Source organism: Sinohyriopsis cumingii, chromosome 11 (genome assembly GCF_028554795.1).
Source record: "Sinohyriopsis cumingii isolate HCF-2022 chromosome 11, ASM2855479v2, whole genome shotgun sequence".
Taxonomy (NCBI): domain Eukaryota; kingdom Metazoa; phylum Mollusca; class Bivalvia; order Unionida; family Unionidae; genus Sinohyriopsis; species Sinohyriopsis cumingii.
This window is the reverse complement of record NC_142971.1, coordinates 49,323,094-49,341,522: the sequence shown is the minus strand read 5'-3', so window position 1 is coordinate 49,341,522 and position 18,429 is coordinate 49,323,094. Positions and strand designations below refer to the sequence as shown.

The window sequence follows — 18,429 nt, the reverse complement described above, 5'->3', positions numbered from 1 at the left end:
CTGTCTGTCCCATCCATGATAAAGTTTGTCAACGCTTCTACTCCTGTATTACTTAAAGGATTTGAATGAGGCTTTGCCAGCTAGAAATGCTGTTTTGCTTGGGTATTACATGCTTTTTTTCATTTGCCATTTTTGGGGGAAATGTCATCAATAGTTATCGATAAATGGGTTATTTTGAAAATTCTGCTTATCAATGCTTCTCTTCCCATATGGCTTGGAAGATATTAATTAAACCTTGCAAGCTTTATACTAGATGTTGTGGATAGTGTAAAAGTGCAATAAAGTTTGACTCTTTTCTCCCTTTCATTTTCAGAAAATCTCTTGAAACATTTAAAATAAAGGGATATATCTGAAAAATTGCGTTTCTTTACACTCCTTCTTACATATAGGAGTATTTCATTGAAACCTTACATGCAAGATTTGTAGTTCAAGGAGATGCATATTAAGTTTTCACTTTTGCCTCTGGTCCATTTGGTGGGATATCTTTTGAAACATTACCCCCACAAGGGGGTGTTTTATTAATTCAAAGTATGATTGCTTTTCCTACTACACTGCTTCAAGGATTGATTTAAACTTTGTAGGCTCAATATGTGGTAATTACAGATGTACAATAAAGATGCCATTTTATTTTCCTCAGTTCCATTTTGTAGGAACAGTTGTTCTAACATTGTCAAGGAAAGGTGTATTTTTAAAATTTAGTTCATCACCACTTTTCCTACAAGGCCCCGAGTGACCGAGTGGTCTAAAGCGCTCTCCATTACAGATCACTGCCATCTCACCTGTGTCTGCGCCGGTTCGAGTCTAGGATTTGACTAATGTGGGTATGTGAGAATGCTTGCCAGTAGCTTCTCATGGGTCACTGGTACTTCCCGGGTTCTTCCCCCACCACTAATACTGGCCGCCATGCATAGCCTATCGTGTGCTGAAAAATGGCGTTAAACCCCACAACAACTTTTCCTGCTACCTTCCTTGGAGAATTTTATTAAAACTTTGCTGGCTAAATATGTAGTTTTTGTTGATACATGATTTTCTTTTTTCTTCCGGCCCATTTTAAGAGAAACTGAAAAAAATGCATGAAAAATTGACAAAAAAGAAAAGTTTCGAAATTCACGAAATTTATTTATTATTTATGCAATGCCATGCCCTGCCCTGTAACAGCTGAAAACTCACAGATGTGCAGGAAACATCTTTCATTACTACATGGGTCTTATGAGGGGAAATGTACATTGTTTGACATATGTGACTGCATGTGTCTAATTGACCTTTGAGATGATGGTATAAGACCTGGTACACATACATATCAGATGTGGAAGGCATGTTGTGTGTATTAATAAAAGTCATAATTTCAAGGTAAAGGTCAAAGGTTAACGTTACTCATTTTTCTTGTCAGCTTAATAAGCATGCAACAGCTCAAGGATAACACATGGTACACTTACGGTGCATATTGCATACCACATTGAAGGTGGTTACACTGCAAGTAAGCAAATGACGCAAATCTTAGATGCAATTCAGGACATATGCCATTACTGAAAATGTCAACCATAACAAAACAGTTTGTAAAGTGTAGGAAAAGCTGCTTTCATAGTAACTCTTCTTTTCATTAATAATCCGAACAGCCAACACTATGTTTCAATCATCACAAGTCTGAATTCTTTCCAGCCTTTTAGACTAAAAAAATGCACAATATTGTCAAGGACTGAACTGACTGGCATGCATGTTCTTTTAAACCTTCATACATTGTTAGTCAGTGATAGCTTTAATATGTGAATCAAATACTGTTGTGGAATAATCAGAACTCTGCGTCCTTCAAACATTCTCCTGATCTTCTCATTATTCTGTAATAATTCACCAGCTCTATCTCAGGCATGTCATCTCTGCATTACAGAAAGCGTTCATCTTTTCCCCCTCTGCTGTGAGCTTATGATACAAGATATGAATGCCCATCAAACTTATCATTTCTTCTTTTTCTTCATAACTTCCTACAATAAAAAAAATATTAAATAATGTAATCTAAAACATTTTATTTGTATTATTTCTTTTATAAAAATTTAAAAAGCATGACACAACAGTTTAAAAGGAAAACAGAAGTACATGCTTAATAATTCAACTTAAACATATCTTCAAAAATACTGAAAGTAATAATGCAAAGTGACTGACAAAAGATACTGTTCTATATCACTGTGGAACATTACTTTGAAATTTGTAAAAGCCAGGCAAGAATGACAAGAAAACAGTGCAATAGTGACACTTTAGCGGCCAAGTCAAAGATTTGCACATGAATTTGAGATTCCAACAAAATTTAAATTTATATCAGGCTCTTGGCATTTTGGCCCCATCCAAAATGTCATTGAGGGGTGGGGGTGAAATCTGCAAAAATTAAAAAGTGCTTCATCTGCATTAGCATTCTTATTTAAAAAGGCCAAAAATGCAGAGGCAAACATATTGGAGGTAACCCAGCAATTCAACCAAGTTAGAATACTATTTCTTTGTAGACATATTTTTGTGTGCAAATAAATACAGACAAAAATACACCACACCTTTAGCTATGCAAATACTCTTCAGGGATGCACAATTTTTAAAGTTGTTTTTTATACTTGTAACATGTGAAAGATGTATGAACTGACACAAAACACATCCATCTTTATCTTCAATGTTATACAAAATTCTGAGCAAGCAACACACATTTTTACTTGCCAATACAATTTTTTAACATGTCCTAAAGCATCGGACAAGCAATTTTTATTCAGCTGTCTACAATGACACACTTACAGTTTGTATCTCAGGAGGAAACTCAGAGATATTTGCCTTCACACAGTGTACACAAAACCTTCTGGTATAGAAGATGCTGCATTCCTGAAAATGTATATAAAATTGTATCAAGATAGTAAGAAAGTAATTATTCATTAATTTACTGGGGAAGAAATGTGAAAATGTTTTTGCTGATCAGATAGTCTGATGAAATAAAAGTAAATTTCTCTCTCAGTAGAAGTCTGTTTCATGTAAGTCCATTAAACAATGAATCTGACTACACTGTATTTCTAATTTTCCTTTTAAGTGTAGTATATCTCCACAATTAGAAGAGTTTGTAATGTGTATTTAAAGGGAAAACCTACATCATCACTACATCACAAGAGACCGCTCTGGTGGCCTAGTGGTTAGAGCATCTGCCTTGGATGCGACAGGTCGTGGGTTCAGACCCCAGCTGAGTCATACCAAAAACTTACAAAAATAGTACTAACAGCTTCCTTTCTCAGCATTAAGAGGTTAGTATTAGGATTGATTGACCTGGTGTCAGGATAACTTGACTGGGTTGGACATCATGCTACATGTCTGTGGCATGATGCCCCAGTGCTAGACATCACTATAAACTACCACACTGCAAACATCGTAGCAATATGACTGAAAATTGTTAAAGCTACGTTAAAAGTCCTAGCCACACACAAAAATCACACGAACCTGAAGTTTCCATTCAATGATGGCAAATATGCCTCAATTTGCTAACTTTTCAATGAACAGCACTGCACCATGGAAGTTACTGTCATATCAAATATTTTATAATTTGCTGTCATTTTCGAGTACACAGTAAAAATGTTTGATTTGAAGGATCCATATGTTTACATCAAAAACTCTGAACATGGATGGAATCAGCATTCCTCCCTACATGTTCAACCCGGATGCTAAATAAGACATTTAAAAAAAAAAACATTGAAACAAAGGGTACCATTTAAAGCTTGTTTCTGTTTGTAGGTAGCAATCTACATGTACAACTTCTACTGTGCAGAAATCGGACAGTAAATCTGTTTGTAGGTAGCAATCTACATGTACAACTTCTACTGTGCAGAAATTGGACAGCAAAATAAATAGAATGCTCAAACTAGTCATCGGAAATTTGGAAAAGCTGTTTTAAAGGTCATTAAAATATGTATTCTTGCTAAAACAGTAAAAGACAGGAGGTCAGTGCATAGAGAGAGAGAGATTATGGGCAAAAAGATGCAATTTAATGGTGCACACAGGTGACTATCATGCGTCCCTGTATTGTACATGAAACCTAGAGGACCATTTTATTTTTATTTTTTTGCTTCTGCAAATAATCACGTGTTATTATTCTTGACACTCTGTACAAACCTTACCGTTCTAAAAGATTTCACAAGTCACTCATGTCAATGTTGGGGTTGGTACATAAAAAGTTTAAATACATACTTGCATGCAAAGATATTGGCCTCTGATAGAAAATATGTTTGGAAGATATCTCTCTCTTCTTCTGTGTGTGTGCGTGTGTGTGAAAACAGTAAAACAAAAGACTGATAAAAAGAAATTAAAAGGCAAGACCACAATTGTTTTCACACTGTAAATCATAAAAGAATTATATTTATAATAATTGCAGCATTGTAAAAATTAATGTACAACTAAATACACCATCATAGCTGCCAACCTTCCAGGCTCACAATTAGTGAAAATAGGGATAAAAAGTCGTGAATTTGGACACGAATTCGTGAATAATACTATGACAATAACTCCATCCACTCTAACTACTCCGACCGTCAATACTACACTATATCAAGTTCGCAAAATAAAAATAAAACACTATATATATGCATAAATATTTATTTATCAAGACATGATACTGTGGCAGACTTGAACTTCCTCAACTGCTTGATCGTAAATTTGTTTTCTAAACAGTTCCGACTTCTTGCCTGCTGGTTGATCTTGGGGACTAAAATTGCTGACAAATTTTCTGCAGCTAAGGAGGCCTTAAAGTCTGTCTTATTTTTCCTCACTAAAGAAAATACTCTTTCGCTGTCACTGTTGCTGTGAGGAATGCACAGGAGCTGCAGCATTTTTGGTTCTTCCACAGGAAAATTTGGAAGCGATTTTCGAGTCCGGGAACATATGTCAGAACAAATGTTTTGCATGGTCTCCAGCTGATAAAGGTAGATTGTGTTCGACACAAGAAAACTCACAAATAATGCTTAAGCGTTGGTAGCCTGCGGGTCTTCCACCAATGGTTTAAAATATTCCAGAGATGAAATCTGCGAATTCTTAATTTTCCCAACTTCTACGTGTTTTTTGCAACCGACATTCTTCCTCACATCGTCTCCGCGATGGCACACTGAGTGCAAAAAGCATGAATGAATATCAGTGTTTAATGGCAGAATGCACGGCCAAGTTTTGATATATTGAAAATTAAACTTCACTTTTTGAGTAATACATTTCGTTTTCCTTGGCGGTGAAGACATTTTCAAAATCTTACATGCGATGCTGAACGGTAACTCGACTCAGTGTTTTGACGCATGCGCGGAGCAAATTTCCGGTTAGGCCCCAGTTTCTCTCAAAAGCATTTGTAAAACTACTCTTATACATATAGATTAAAATAAGCTAAAATGCTTGCGACCGGGCCAACTGTACTAATCGGCTGTAGATCTACTAATATCGTGACCAGCGGTACCGGACTGTTTCGGCAACTGCGAATATCATGACTAGCGCTTAACGGGAAATCGGTTATTTTATTAAAGATTTAAAATAACTGAGGATCGGAAAATTCGTGATGTTTTGTCTTACGGCGTGAATTCGTGAATCGCTGAAAAAGTCGTGAAATTCACACAAAATTTGTGATGCACCATATTGCACTAAAGACTATACTTTGAACAGCACTGATTTCATGAAAACACTGATTTACAGAATATTTAATTGGTTTTAAAAACTAGTCTGTACGTAGTGTGATAACCTGGATGCGATATAATGGATACTTGACACTTAGATCAAACATTGGGCAAGTTTACCAACTAAAAGAATGAAAATCAGTCAAAACTGAAAATGGGTGTTTCCATGGAGACATTTTTTTGTCCCAGAGAACTCTTTTGAAAAGTAGTTTAAAAAAATAATGGGAATGAAAAGTAAATGGCTCACTGCAAATAAAACAGCAATTATGTAATAACATTATTCAAGTATATATTATAATTAATATGCATTTTTCAATACATCTGAACCACATAAAATAATTAAAGTTTTATATGAAAGTTGGTTTCCACCATACACATTAAAGTATGATAACATGGATAGAGATTTGGAGGGAAGTACTTATCCAAGTCTATACAAAATCTACCAATAAGCAGCTCTGCTATTAATTAAATGGTACATACGAGCATTTATATTAATTTGGTCTTAAGCTATTGTATAAACTGGTCATGTATTGGGTTGATCTGTCTTTCACAACTGTAAAAATTTAGAGATGAAGACAGCTCAACAACAGCAGAAAATAATAATATTAATGTATGAGTTTCCAACCTAAAATTTTCCAATCAAGACTTCACCTGTGACAAACAGACTGACTTCCCACATATAGTGCAGTGTGATCCAAGGGGAATAATCCCTCCTTCACTGCTGAATGGATCTTTCAATATATAGGCATCTTCCATCATCCTGCAATGTAAGAAAAACACAGAATAATATAAATAAATGTCTTCCCCTTATAAAGTGACATATTAGTCATTTAAACAAGATTAACTTTAGCATAAAAGACTGCACAGTTAACATCACACTTCATTGCTATAAGAGACTGTAAATGTTCTTCAAATTTCTGTCTCAAATTAAGGTACCAAATTAAGAACTTAAGTACCTGAAGTGGCAGACTCAGTTCAGCCATTGAATACCAGAAATTACTGTCAATGACTACACTATATCTGACCAGGTCCAAGAACATGCCTTCCCACATCCTTCCAATCTTGGGAATTCAAACAGAAAATATTAATACTTTTTTCATTGTAAGAAACTGCAAAGTCTGCTCATACATATAGCATACAGACTAAAACAAACTTCATGTCATTTAAAAAATGGTGTATAAGCAAGAAAAGTCAAATATTTGAAGTGAACTTCAGCACAGTCATATTTATAGGTTACTGCATTTGTATGGGAAAATATGAACGAGTTTAGGGATGGAATACTGCACAACCTTGGGAGTACAGTATATCCTTCCGACAAAACGAATTCCTATTTTCCCATACAAATGCAGTAACCTTTTCATTATATGCTCATTTTTATATTCTACCTAAGGTTTAATTATATAAACAAAATACACTACAAGAAACAAAGTAACTGAATGTATGCCGCATTCCAAACTAAATACACAAGCGCATATTCATCATTACACAAATCAAAATTATTATTGCGCCAATAACTCCACCCAGATAAATTTGAACTTAGTCGTGCGCTCGACATAACTTTTGAAAGAAAATGGTTTATCTAGTTAAAATTGAAATTTAGAGTCATATTGTGAATGAATGTGCATTGCAATAACTTTTCCATTTGATCTGGAATGAATAGATTTTGGTATTTTTCTCGATTCCAAAAAATTTTGTGATTATGGACTGGATTTGTATGTGACGATTCCACCTGAAATACATTCGATTGAAGAAACTAGGGAGAAGCGTGTTGACATCTGCAAATGTGTTTCTGTTTCTGTCATGGAATGTTTGAAATCATAATGTGGGAAAAATATGAAGTCTTTCAATTGCAATTATCAAAAAGATGCTATGGAATTTTATGCTTATTTCATTTTGAGTGCAGTAAGGAGGATGCAATTGCACTTATCATCGAAATTACAGCACAATTTCGAAATGTGTAATCCAGAATAAAAACCTATGACATGGCTCATGTAATTCGAATTTGCAGAATTAAGAAAACACATTTTGAGGAAATTCAGGATGTAAAACTGTAAGTATATTTTATTTTGCCATTCTTATCACCAACTAAAGAAGAGAGTATATGACTTGTCACTTTTATGTTATTTGTACGGACCTTATCTTGCGTCTGTTATATACTGTAGCTAGCCTAAATCCATAACATTATATCAACGCGGAATGTGCCAAAGCAGCTGGTATGTGGCAGTCAACAAAACATGTTTTAGTTCATTCAGAAACAAATTTAAACAACCACAACGTAAAGTGCCTCTTACGCAAGTGTACATGATTTGTGTACAAATCAAAAGTGCAGGCGTCTGCGTCCATTGTTTGTTTACAACAGAAAGTAGTTCCTTTATGCGCGTGAATGCTATATGTGTATTGTCACACAGATTCAATATCGGGTAATACTGCACGATTCTGACAATGTAAAGTTAATGGGGAAAAAAATGAGCATATAATATTAGGCCATACATAGTACAGCTAGCAAAATTACTTGATTAAATACTGGTTATTTGGGAGTGTTCCCCCTTGTGTTTATAAAATAGTACAGCATCAGGACCTCGCATAGACATGATACAAAAGAAATAAGAAGGCTGCAATAAGGTATATTGAACTTAACTGAGAAGATATGGATGGGATAGACTTTCCTTGTGAAGTGAAATCTCCTTCAATTTGTATCTGTGTTGATTCTGGCTTTTGCTAGGTCTCCATTGGTAAGAGCATGCCCTATATCAAGAGGAGATCACTCTGCCAAAACCACAGAGGGACATGGATTAACCCTCTGTGAGAAAATTCTCTAAGTTTGGTAGAACACTCAACCTAGTCACTACCGACCTAAAATGAGACAGTCAAGTCTGTGGGATTATGCAATGCCATTGTGGCATATCTCTTAAATGGTCTGCAACTACTCTCATGACCCAGATAAAAGCAGTGGTTGTGGAGGCAAGGCTGAATGGCAGAGCTCGAAACTGGAAGATGTCACAAGGTCTCAACGTATTCTTGACTGAAGTTGTGGTCTACATCTTGAATGGTTCCTCCAGCAGAAATCTATTTAGGGTGGAAAGATCAATAATTAGATGAGACTTCTCTCTTTCTTGCGAACCAGTAAAATCCAGGATTAGAAGGCCCTTTCTTAGAAATCAGGACAAATTCAGAAATATGAGTCTAAGACCACTAATATTGGTCTTTTGACACCCTCTCTACTACACCCTTCCAAAGAAGAGAATTAACCTCCTCTCTGAAGAGTACCAGATTTAACTGGCATATGGAAAACCTTATGCAAGGAGGAAGAACTTGGAACCAAAGCCGACAGCCCTCTCATATGATAGAAAGGATCAAGCCATTGACCATTATACCTGACATTGCCTGTGAAGAGAGTTTAATATGGTGCCAATGGGAACCAAAGGAAGGGTTATGATCTGCAGGAGAAGGAATAAAAAGAATTATTGACACTCTCACATATCACAGGCATAGATTCCATAATGCCTACCAGACAAGTGACCATGGCACACCTTACATGTCATGTCCATCATTATCCAACCTGTAACAAGATAAAAACCAGTCTAAGAAAAATTACGGTATGAACCTTTTAAGTTTTTGTTCTCAAAAATCAAATCCTTTTAACTAAACAGTGAGGTATATATCTAGCTGACAAAATATCAACTAATATATAATCCTTGGGGTGTCCATTCTTGCCCTTAAGAAGGTGGGGAAGGGCTCACAAACTTTTTTCTTTGCAGTGCACTCTTTTAGGGCCAGCCTGCCAAGGGGAAATTTGGGTTGTTGGTTTGACTGGGGTTGTGTGTCTTTAAAGAATTTAGCTGATGAAACCTGCAGTCAGTCAATATGACTTTGTTGGTTGGTTTCAAGGAGCCAGATGTGGATTCAAGGGACTGGTGTTCATGGTTTCTCAAATCCTGAGTAGCCACAGGAGATGAGCCCTCTAAAGAGAGTCTTTGCTTCTAGTCCATGGCTGTCTGTATAGAAAGGGCCAATCAATTCTCTGTGATGAAAGGCCCCATATCCCATAGGGATTTAAAGTCATAAAGAGGAAATCATGATCCCAACCTGATCTCCTGCCCTAATGTGTTGTCTATAAGCTGGTTCCCATTCCCCTGTGGGATGAAATAGTAGTCTGTGGAGGGGGGAACTTGGACCAATCCGTACCTTCGTACCATAGGGGCTCCAAAGACCTCTGTCCAGTGCCTGACACCTACTTACCAATCGCAAGAACTTGACCGGCAACTCTGATCTGTAGTCCATTCCCAGATCTGGTATAATTAGATCTGAGACATCCCCTTTTAAGAGGGCTCAACTGTGTTGCCGACAATGGGCCCATGAGACTGAAAGGGTACTACTCACCCCACCCCCCTTATGGACACTGGGGCATTACTCCGAATCAACCTGTACAGAGCTGTGGGTCAGTAGAGGCTGCTGCTCCCAATGCATTGGGAGGGATCATCACTCACTCTCTGCCCATTTGGACATGAAAGGGTTCTTTTAATCCAGATGGGGAGGATGCAACTTGCCCTCTACCCTAATGGTAAAGAGAAGAGGCTGCTCCTCCCTCTCAGGAGGGTGCAACTTTCTCTCTAACCTACCGGAATGTGGATGATACTGCTCCTCCCTCTCAGGAGGGTGCAACTTGCTCTCTAACCTACCGGAATGGGGATGATACTGCTCTGCCTCTGCACTCATTTATAACCTTCCTTGGGGAAAAGATCCACTAATCTTAGGAGTCTCCGAAGAGACTTTGATAATCTTTCTTAGACATGAAAGCAAGGATACCTTATTCCTCACTTGATAGGTTCATCAACTGTCCACAACATCCCATATCACATCAGACGAAAGGCTACAAGATGGATGACAGCCTGCCTTTTTATGGCATGAACAGGATAAACAACTGGGTTTGTGTCCAAGGGAGATTTCCTGTGACCACACTTACCCACATCTTGCTCAGACATTATTCCTGAAATAAAGATCCTGAAAGGAAGATTTGATAGACAAAGAACAACAGAGTTAGTATACACCTTGTTATGCATGGACAAGGACTTCATTATATATTTCATTCAGTGGAAAAACACCATACACGGTTGTTTCAATAATATTAAATGCATTATATAATTATTTCAGTGTAAAAATACTTGACAAAGGTTTTCCACTCAGATTTAATGTTAAAAGGAAGCAACGCTATGTTTCCAGGACAAAAAAAGCAATAAAGTATGTAGTGTAGGCTATCTGAAACTAAAATGGAAAAAGAACTTGAGTTTGATAATCAAGCATGATAGATGAATAATTTTCCACCCGATGTGTGACATGCTGACCATATATAAAAATGTCAAGTTTTTCTACTCAAGTTGGAAATATTATGTTGGGGAAAGCTCAAATTTCCCAACTGCTACGACTCTATGGTCTTAAAATAAGTAGCAACAAAAAGCAAAACCAACAAGTATTGCATTATTTCAAAATATATAATCTATTTCCCTAAATTACAAAATGAAAGAATTATAAATAACTTACAGTATCGTGAATTAGTTCCTAAATTCTTAAATGTCATATTAATTCCATAAGTTTTGAGTAATCTGAATGAGTTCCAAAGGTTTTCCAAATGATAGTCTGTATTGAATGATGTATCAACAATACTGAAGAATCACAATGTTATAATCCAAAATGTCTTTTAATGAATTCACAGTAATTCTGTTACACATACATTAGGTCAGCTTTCTTTCAGAACTCATGTCCTGAGTTAGGTCATGTCATGATCATATCTCAACCTTGGAACATAATGAATGAATTGACCTACAGTACTTAATCAATAACTCATCTTAAAGTGTTAACTTGCTATTGATAAGAAATTTTGTACTTAAAATATTTTTACCTATAGAACCCTTATGAACTATATTTATAAATGATAATATAATATAGGTATACATAACACCAGGGTAAGTTCAATTTTCCAATCAACTTGCCTGAGATTTTTATCAAATTTATAAATCTATTTATTATAGCCGTTTTTTAAATATACATTCTGATATCTGTAAACTTATAATCTAAAAATCAAACTTTAAAAACGGAGCTGAATAAACACTAGCTGACAATAACAAAATTCAAATTAAAAACCTCAGCTGATTCTAAATGCAACATAAACAAGACAACAAAAATAATAATAAATGTCTTTGCAGCACCCCAAATCTACTTACTTATAAATATTGATATATACAGGATGATACATTCTAATACATAAATTATTACTCAGTACAGATATCTTGCAAATATGCAGAATTCCATGACTGTTCCAGTGATTACCTCTATTCAAGTCCAGCAATTCTATGCACCTTTAATACATGTATAAAGGGCACTCAAACATCCTCAGCCTTTCCCATCTCATGCCAGAAAAAGAAACTCAGATGTAAATAATGGCCATTTTTAGCTGCACTTAAGGCCATATTGTTTTTACATCCTAGCAACTTCAAAGATGTCATATCAGCTAAATGATGTGTCACCACTAACAGCAACAATCTGAGGCTATTGAAATGGAGTGTGTGTGTGTGCATATTAGATTTTCAAAGTAGCTTTGACAACCTTCAGTCATATCGCTATGATGTCTGTAGTGTGGCAGTTGACAGTGATGTCTATCACTGCGGCATGATGCCGCAGACATGTAGAATCATGTCCCAGCCAGTAACATTATCCTGATACCAGGCTGACCAGTAACCTCTTAATGCTAAGTGCCAAGCACGGCAGCTGTTAGTACTGTTTTTATAAGACTTTGGAATTACTCAGCCAGGTTTGAACCCACAACCTATATGGAATAATGGAGCAACTATGATTGACAATATTGACTAGTAATGACAAGCTTTCAGTTTACACGCACACACACTAAGACATCAACTTGAAAAATAAAAACAATAAAATTAACTGATTAGAACTTCATAGCTAAACACTGACAAAATGCTCAGCATTATTCTCTCTCTTTCTAATGTGTAATCAAGTGTGTAATATATGCAGCAGTGTTACAACCTAAAATTAAATATATTTGTTATAACATCTCATGTACACTCACTACCCTTAGAAAAATATACATGTATTCTGTAGATTATGATCTGTTAAGTATTATTGTTTTATAAATGAATATTAATAATTTGACTGGAAGACTTGAATTGAGAATGTTGTTGTGCAGATGCATATAATTGTTTTAGCATAAAAACTAAATGTATATAAATATTTTAATTAGAATGAGCAGGATATGTCACTTTGTGTTTTCTCTCATATATATGTACATTACGAAGTATGGTTATTTTCTTTTAAAGAATATCAAGATGGTTGTTTAAATCTGTAAATGTTTTGCTAAAACCTATTCTATTTTACAACCTATAAATATTGTCAAATATATTACACAGGATCTACTTGTTGTCGGAAGATAAAGAACTTGTTAAACTATTGTTAAGTTGGACCAAACTGAATTTGGAGTTGTGCTGAACTGTCTTTGGGACGAATTGACTATAATCGGGCATAAATGGTACAGCTTTCCCATCCCTCACCCTATTCGATCCCTCAGCTTCAGTCCACTTTTTTTTCTGGTAAACAGGGTCTTTCGGGGAAAAAAAGAACCCTTTTGTCCCATCAGCACTCTTTTGGTTACATCCATATGCAAAACAGTGCACCATATTTGCTGTACAAAAGCACGATCGTAAGATATATCGACATTTATGTGGGGAAATTAAACACTTGAATGACTAGGTTGAAGAGAAAGGATAAATGTACGTCATATCTGTTCTTTTAGCATGCGGAAACTACCAATTGTTTACGGAGATTGCAGAATAATTATTTCATTTAAAAAAGCGGATTTTTAAGTCTAATTAAACACTTTTATGGTGTGCACACATAACAAATGCGGTTTTTTTATGACTATAATAATATCACATGTTTGCACAATATAGGTGGCCAGTGACCATTAATATTTCTAAAGCATATTGAAATAAAAACGTAGGAACCCTTGTATACATGTGTTCACTGAGACGTAACTCCAAAACTTAGAGAATTATTGAGATTATTAAAAACGGTGAACTATATCACAGCTGTTGCTTTAAAACTTCGACTCAACCATGCAATTATTGCGACCGCGTTATTAAAGAAACTGCTTTGATTCGAAACGCTAACAAGCTGATCTGGGACCATCGGACAACAATTACAAATTTATGAATTAATGATCAAGTTCTGTTCACTGACCCCTTTTTTCATATCCGTATATGTTTTTTTGGTACAAACAAACGGGAACGACAAATGCTACAAGTCATAGTATAACTTCGAAACTTAATACCATAACATTGAAATATCTATCTTGCTGACAAACGGGGTATAACTACAAATTGATTCTTACACCAAACCTTTGACAAATGGTGGCTTCTTTCCAAAATAATGGTACTTTGTTTTAAAATTGCAGCTGCTGCATATAAAATCTTTGCTCATTTTGACGGCACAGGTCTACGTTTATGTGAAATAGGGCCGATCATCTTATCAAACTTAAAGCCAGATAATACGCGAAAGCGGATTTTGTTTTAAGTCTGGCACAAATCCGGAACTAAGTTGATTATCTTAGCTTTTGAGGGAATGTATACGAGAGAGAGAGAGAGAGAGAGAGAGAGAGAGACCTTTCTCAGTAATCAGACAAACTGAGACTAGATGGCAAAAAAAAAAACAAAGGAAAAGAATATTAAAAGCGGCCACCTTTCTTTACGACATAATGTTAGATCATGGAAAGTTCCAGCTGCAAAGAGCTCTTCTAGATTACTAACAAGCTAATGTCCAGGAACAAATCAACACCACTTCCAACTACATTCTCTCCAGTCGACCTTCCGGGCATGTTTGCAAATTTCTTCCGTGACAAAGTACAAACCATCAGAGATAAGCGTGACACCACAATTTCAATTGACTCGTCGTCACGATACAGTTGGGATAGAGAATTTGAGCGGCAACCATTAGCAGCATTTGAACCTATCTCTATGGATTTCGTACGCACAATCCTGATGAAGAGTGCACCAAAGTCATGTGAACTTGATCCAATTCCAACATCACTGCTGCTTGAGTGCTTAGATCCAGTATTGCCTTCACTAACTTATGTTATTAATACCTCTCTCTCTCATCCGGGAAATTCCCATCATTTTTCAAAACTGCCATTGTAAAGCCTCTGCTGAAGAAATCAACACTAGACCATAACCGATTTAAAGAACTACCGCCCAGTTTCTAATCTCCCATTCATATAAAAAAAAATCTTAGAAAAGGTTGTTCTATCCCAGCTTGTATCTCATCTAAATTGAAACAGTCTTTTTAGCAATGTACAATCTGCATATTGCCTTTGCCACAGTAATGAAACTACTTTTCTAAAAGTAGTTAATGACATTCTCTCTGCGTTGGATAGCGGAAAGATTATAGTCCTCACCCTCCTTGATTTGTCTGCAGCATTTCACACATTATACCATGATATATTACTTCACCGTTTCCAGCATGTATTTGGCATTGCACCGGACTGAATATTGCCAGAACACGAAGTTTTCCAGGAGCAGATATTGGAAGTGACCCTGATTTATTAATGACAATGTTTCGCCTAAACTTGAAAATGATCAGAAAGCATAACCAACCAAGAATCAGATTTGACCTTGAAAAACTGAAAGATCCAAAAATCGCAGAAGCCTTCCAAGCAAAGATAGGTGGTAAATTTGCACCTTTGATAACCCTGGACAGCCAAGAAACCGACCTAAAGTCCTTAACAACCACATTCAACACAGCTGTGACTAGCACAGCTAGCGAGACCATTAGCAAATATCGACGAACAAAGAAACCTTAGGTCACAACAGATGACATTCAACTATACGACAAAAGAAGTAGAAATTACAGCAAAATGGCTTATCAACTGGTGAGAACTATCACAACCCATAAACAAGGAAAACTACCACCATCCAAGACAAATCAGGAAAATGCCTCACAGAAGATTAAGAGATCCTCAAGCTTTGGAGAGAATGCTGCTCAGAATTGAAAAACCATAAGACCCAATGAGATCCAGCAGTACTAACTTCCCATCAGGAAGAAGAAATTGATGACAACCCCATTCTTGGTGAAGAAGTAGAAATTGTAGTTAGGTCACTAAAGATAGGAAAGTCAGCCGGCGTTGGCAACATACCAGCAGAGCTCATTCAAGCAGGCGGAGAAGAGATAGTCACAGTCCTAACAACAATCTGCAACAGGAGTGACAGACAGGAAAATTGCCCACCACATGGACTCAGTCCTTTGTCATCGTGCTCCCCAGGAAAGGAAACATACAGTTATGCCAAAACTACAGAACCATCAGTCTGATCAGTGACCCGAGCACAGCCGTGCTGAAGATAATTCTCAACAGACTCAAGCCTCAAGCAGAGAAAATTATTTCTGAAGAGCAAGCAGGCTTCCGAGCAGGAAGGAGCGCCACAGAACAAATCTTCAATATCAGACTCCTTTGCGAGAAATACCTTTAGCATCAGCAGAATCTATACCACGTCGTTATATACTAGTAGTAAATGGGGCCACCGTAGGGTCAATGGGAATTAGCATTCAAAACACCCCTGGGCCACTATAGGGTCTATGTAAATTTAACATGGACAAAACCTCTGGGCCACTATAGGGTCTATGGGAATTAACATGGACAAAAATCTTGAGCTGGTATAGGGTCTATGTAAATTTAACATTAATCAGCCTGGGCCTGTATAGGGTCTATGTAAATTTAACATGAACAAAAACCCCTGGACCAGTATAGGGTCTATGTAAATTTAACATGGGAATATAGTTTGTGCCTGTTGAGCGTCAAGGGGAATTTAACATGGGAATAAATCGTGGGCCTGTTTAGCGTCAAGGGAAATTGAACATGGTGGGTCTGTATAGCGTCAAGGGGAATTGAACATGGCGGGATGGTAGAGGGCCAAACACAACAGAGACAGAGACAAACATACACTAGTACAAGCCTGAGATTTATATATAAAGCATTACCAAGACCTGAAATTTTGCTGGGGTGTTCAAAAATTTGCATAATTGTAATGATGCTATAAATAGCTATAATCAAGGAAATGCTCAACGATAAAATGGATGTGACTAAAAGTAACGCTAAAATGACGAAATTGTCCCAGAATTTAAAGGAAAATAAACATATCCCCGAAAATTAAGTTACAATGGTTTAGACTAAAATGGATAAAATTAGTAACTACTTACAATAGCAACTTGTGTGACGATCATGGATAAATACCTATGTATCTATAATCAGCTGAAATTCCTATGAAATATCACTATCTATTTATAGCTACAACTTGTGGGTTATTCCTTTGGAAAACACCACTATCTTTTTATAGTCTCAGCTTGAGTGACGTTCCTGTTTATGAACTCTAGTACATATGTATAGCTACAACCTGTGGAAACCCCCAAGTCCATATTTATAGTCTCAACATTTCCAGCGTCAGTGACGTCACTGTACTGAACACTAGGGGATAAATGGCAACAGTGTTGCAAGTGGCTGACCTGAATACGCGCTACTGTAGGTAGGTAGGTAAAATGTATTTGATAGGGATAAAGGGAGTTTTATAGGGATAAACAGAGACCAATACACACACACACACACACACACACACACACACACACACACACACACACACACACACACACACGCACACCACAGAAGGAAGAAGAAAAAACAAACCCAAAATATACTATTCACACAGGGAAGAGGAAAGAAACAAAAAACAAATATACTATCCAGACGTTCTTACACTAACACACACACATACACACACACACACACACACACACAGATCGAAGAATAAAACCAAAATTAAAATATACTATCCATACAAACGTACTCTAACGCATACAAACCCCAAATATACTATCCATACAAACGTACGCGAACGCATACAAACCCCAAATATACTATCCACACAAACGTACGCGAACGCATGCAAACCCCAAATATACTATCCACACAACGTCGCTAATGCATACAAACCCCAAATATACTATCCACACTCGGGAGGAAGAAAAAAAACACAACCAAATATACGATCTACACAACGTACGCGAACACACACACACACACACACACACACACACGCACACCACAGAGGGAAGAAGAAAAAACAAACCCAAAATATACTATTCACACAGGGAAGAGGAAAGAAACAAAAAACAAATATACTATCCAGACGTTCTTACACTAACACACACACACACACACACACACACACACACACAGATCGAAGAATAAAACCAAAATTAAAATATACTATCCATACAAACGTACGCTAACGCATACAAACCCCAAATATACCATCCATACAAACGTACGCGAACGCATACAAACCCCAAATATACTATCCACACAAACGTACGCGAACGCATACAAACCCCAAATATAATATCCACACAACGTCGCTAACGCATACAAACCCCAAATATACTATCCACACTCGGGAGGAAGAAGAAAAAAAAAAACAACCAAATATACGATCTACACAACGTACGCGAACACACACACACACACACACACACACACACACACACACACGCACACCACAGAGGGAAGAAGAAAACCATTATACACTATCCACACGGAGTGAAGAAATAACCCTTTATATATACTATCAACAGAAAGTGAAGAAAATAATCCATTATATTCCATCAACACAGAGTGAAGAAGAAAAAGTTTTTTGAAAGCACCTAAGCAATGACCAACTCT

General features: G+C 36.6%; 1 protein-coding gene across 1 annotated transcript; it reads right to left on the bottom strand.

Moving 5' to 3' along the window:
- Positions 1–1,098: 1,098 nt before the first annotated feature.
- Positions 1,099–14,187, bottom strand: LOC149788416 (cysteine-rich DPF motif domain-containing protein 1-like). The gene is made up of 4 exons (XM_089974382.1): positions 14,059–14,187; positions 6,312–6,420; positions 2,770–2,853; positions 1,099–1,979 (listed from the first exon to the last, which is right to left on the bottom strand). Exons 1-4 carry the CDS (start codon positions 14,145–14,147, stop codon positions 1,953–1,955), a joined length of 309 nt encoding a protein of 102 aa, XP_089830508.1. The 5' UTR covers positions 14,148–14,187; the 3' UTR covers positions 1,099–1,952.
- Between the last annotated feature and the right edge of the window lie 4,242 nt (positions 14,188–18,429).

What these genes read in the sequence shown, in the direction of transcription:
- LOC149788416 (XM_089974382.1), bottom strand. Translation starts at nt 14,147, where the DNA reads ATGAGCAAAGATTTTATATGCAGCAGCTGCAATTTTAAAACAAAGTAC. An exon ending in CCATTTGTCAAAGGTTTGGT is followed by an intron (nt 6,421 to 14,058) that starts GTAAGAATCAAT and finishes CTTACATTGCAG; the next exon opens with GATGATGGAAGATGCCTATA. An exon ending in TTCCTCCTGAGATACAAACT is followed by an intron (nt 1,980 to 2,769) that starts GTAAGTGTGTCA and finishes TTTTTATTGTAG; the next exon opens with GAAGTTATGAAGAAAAAGAA.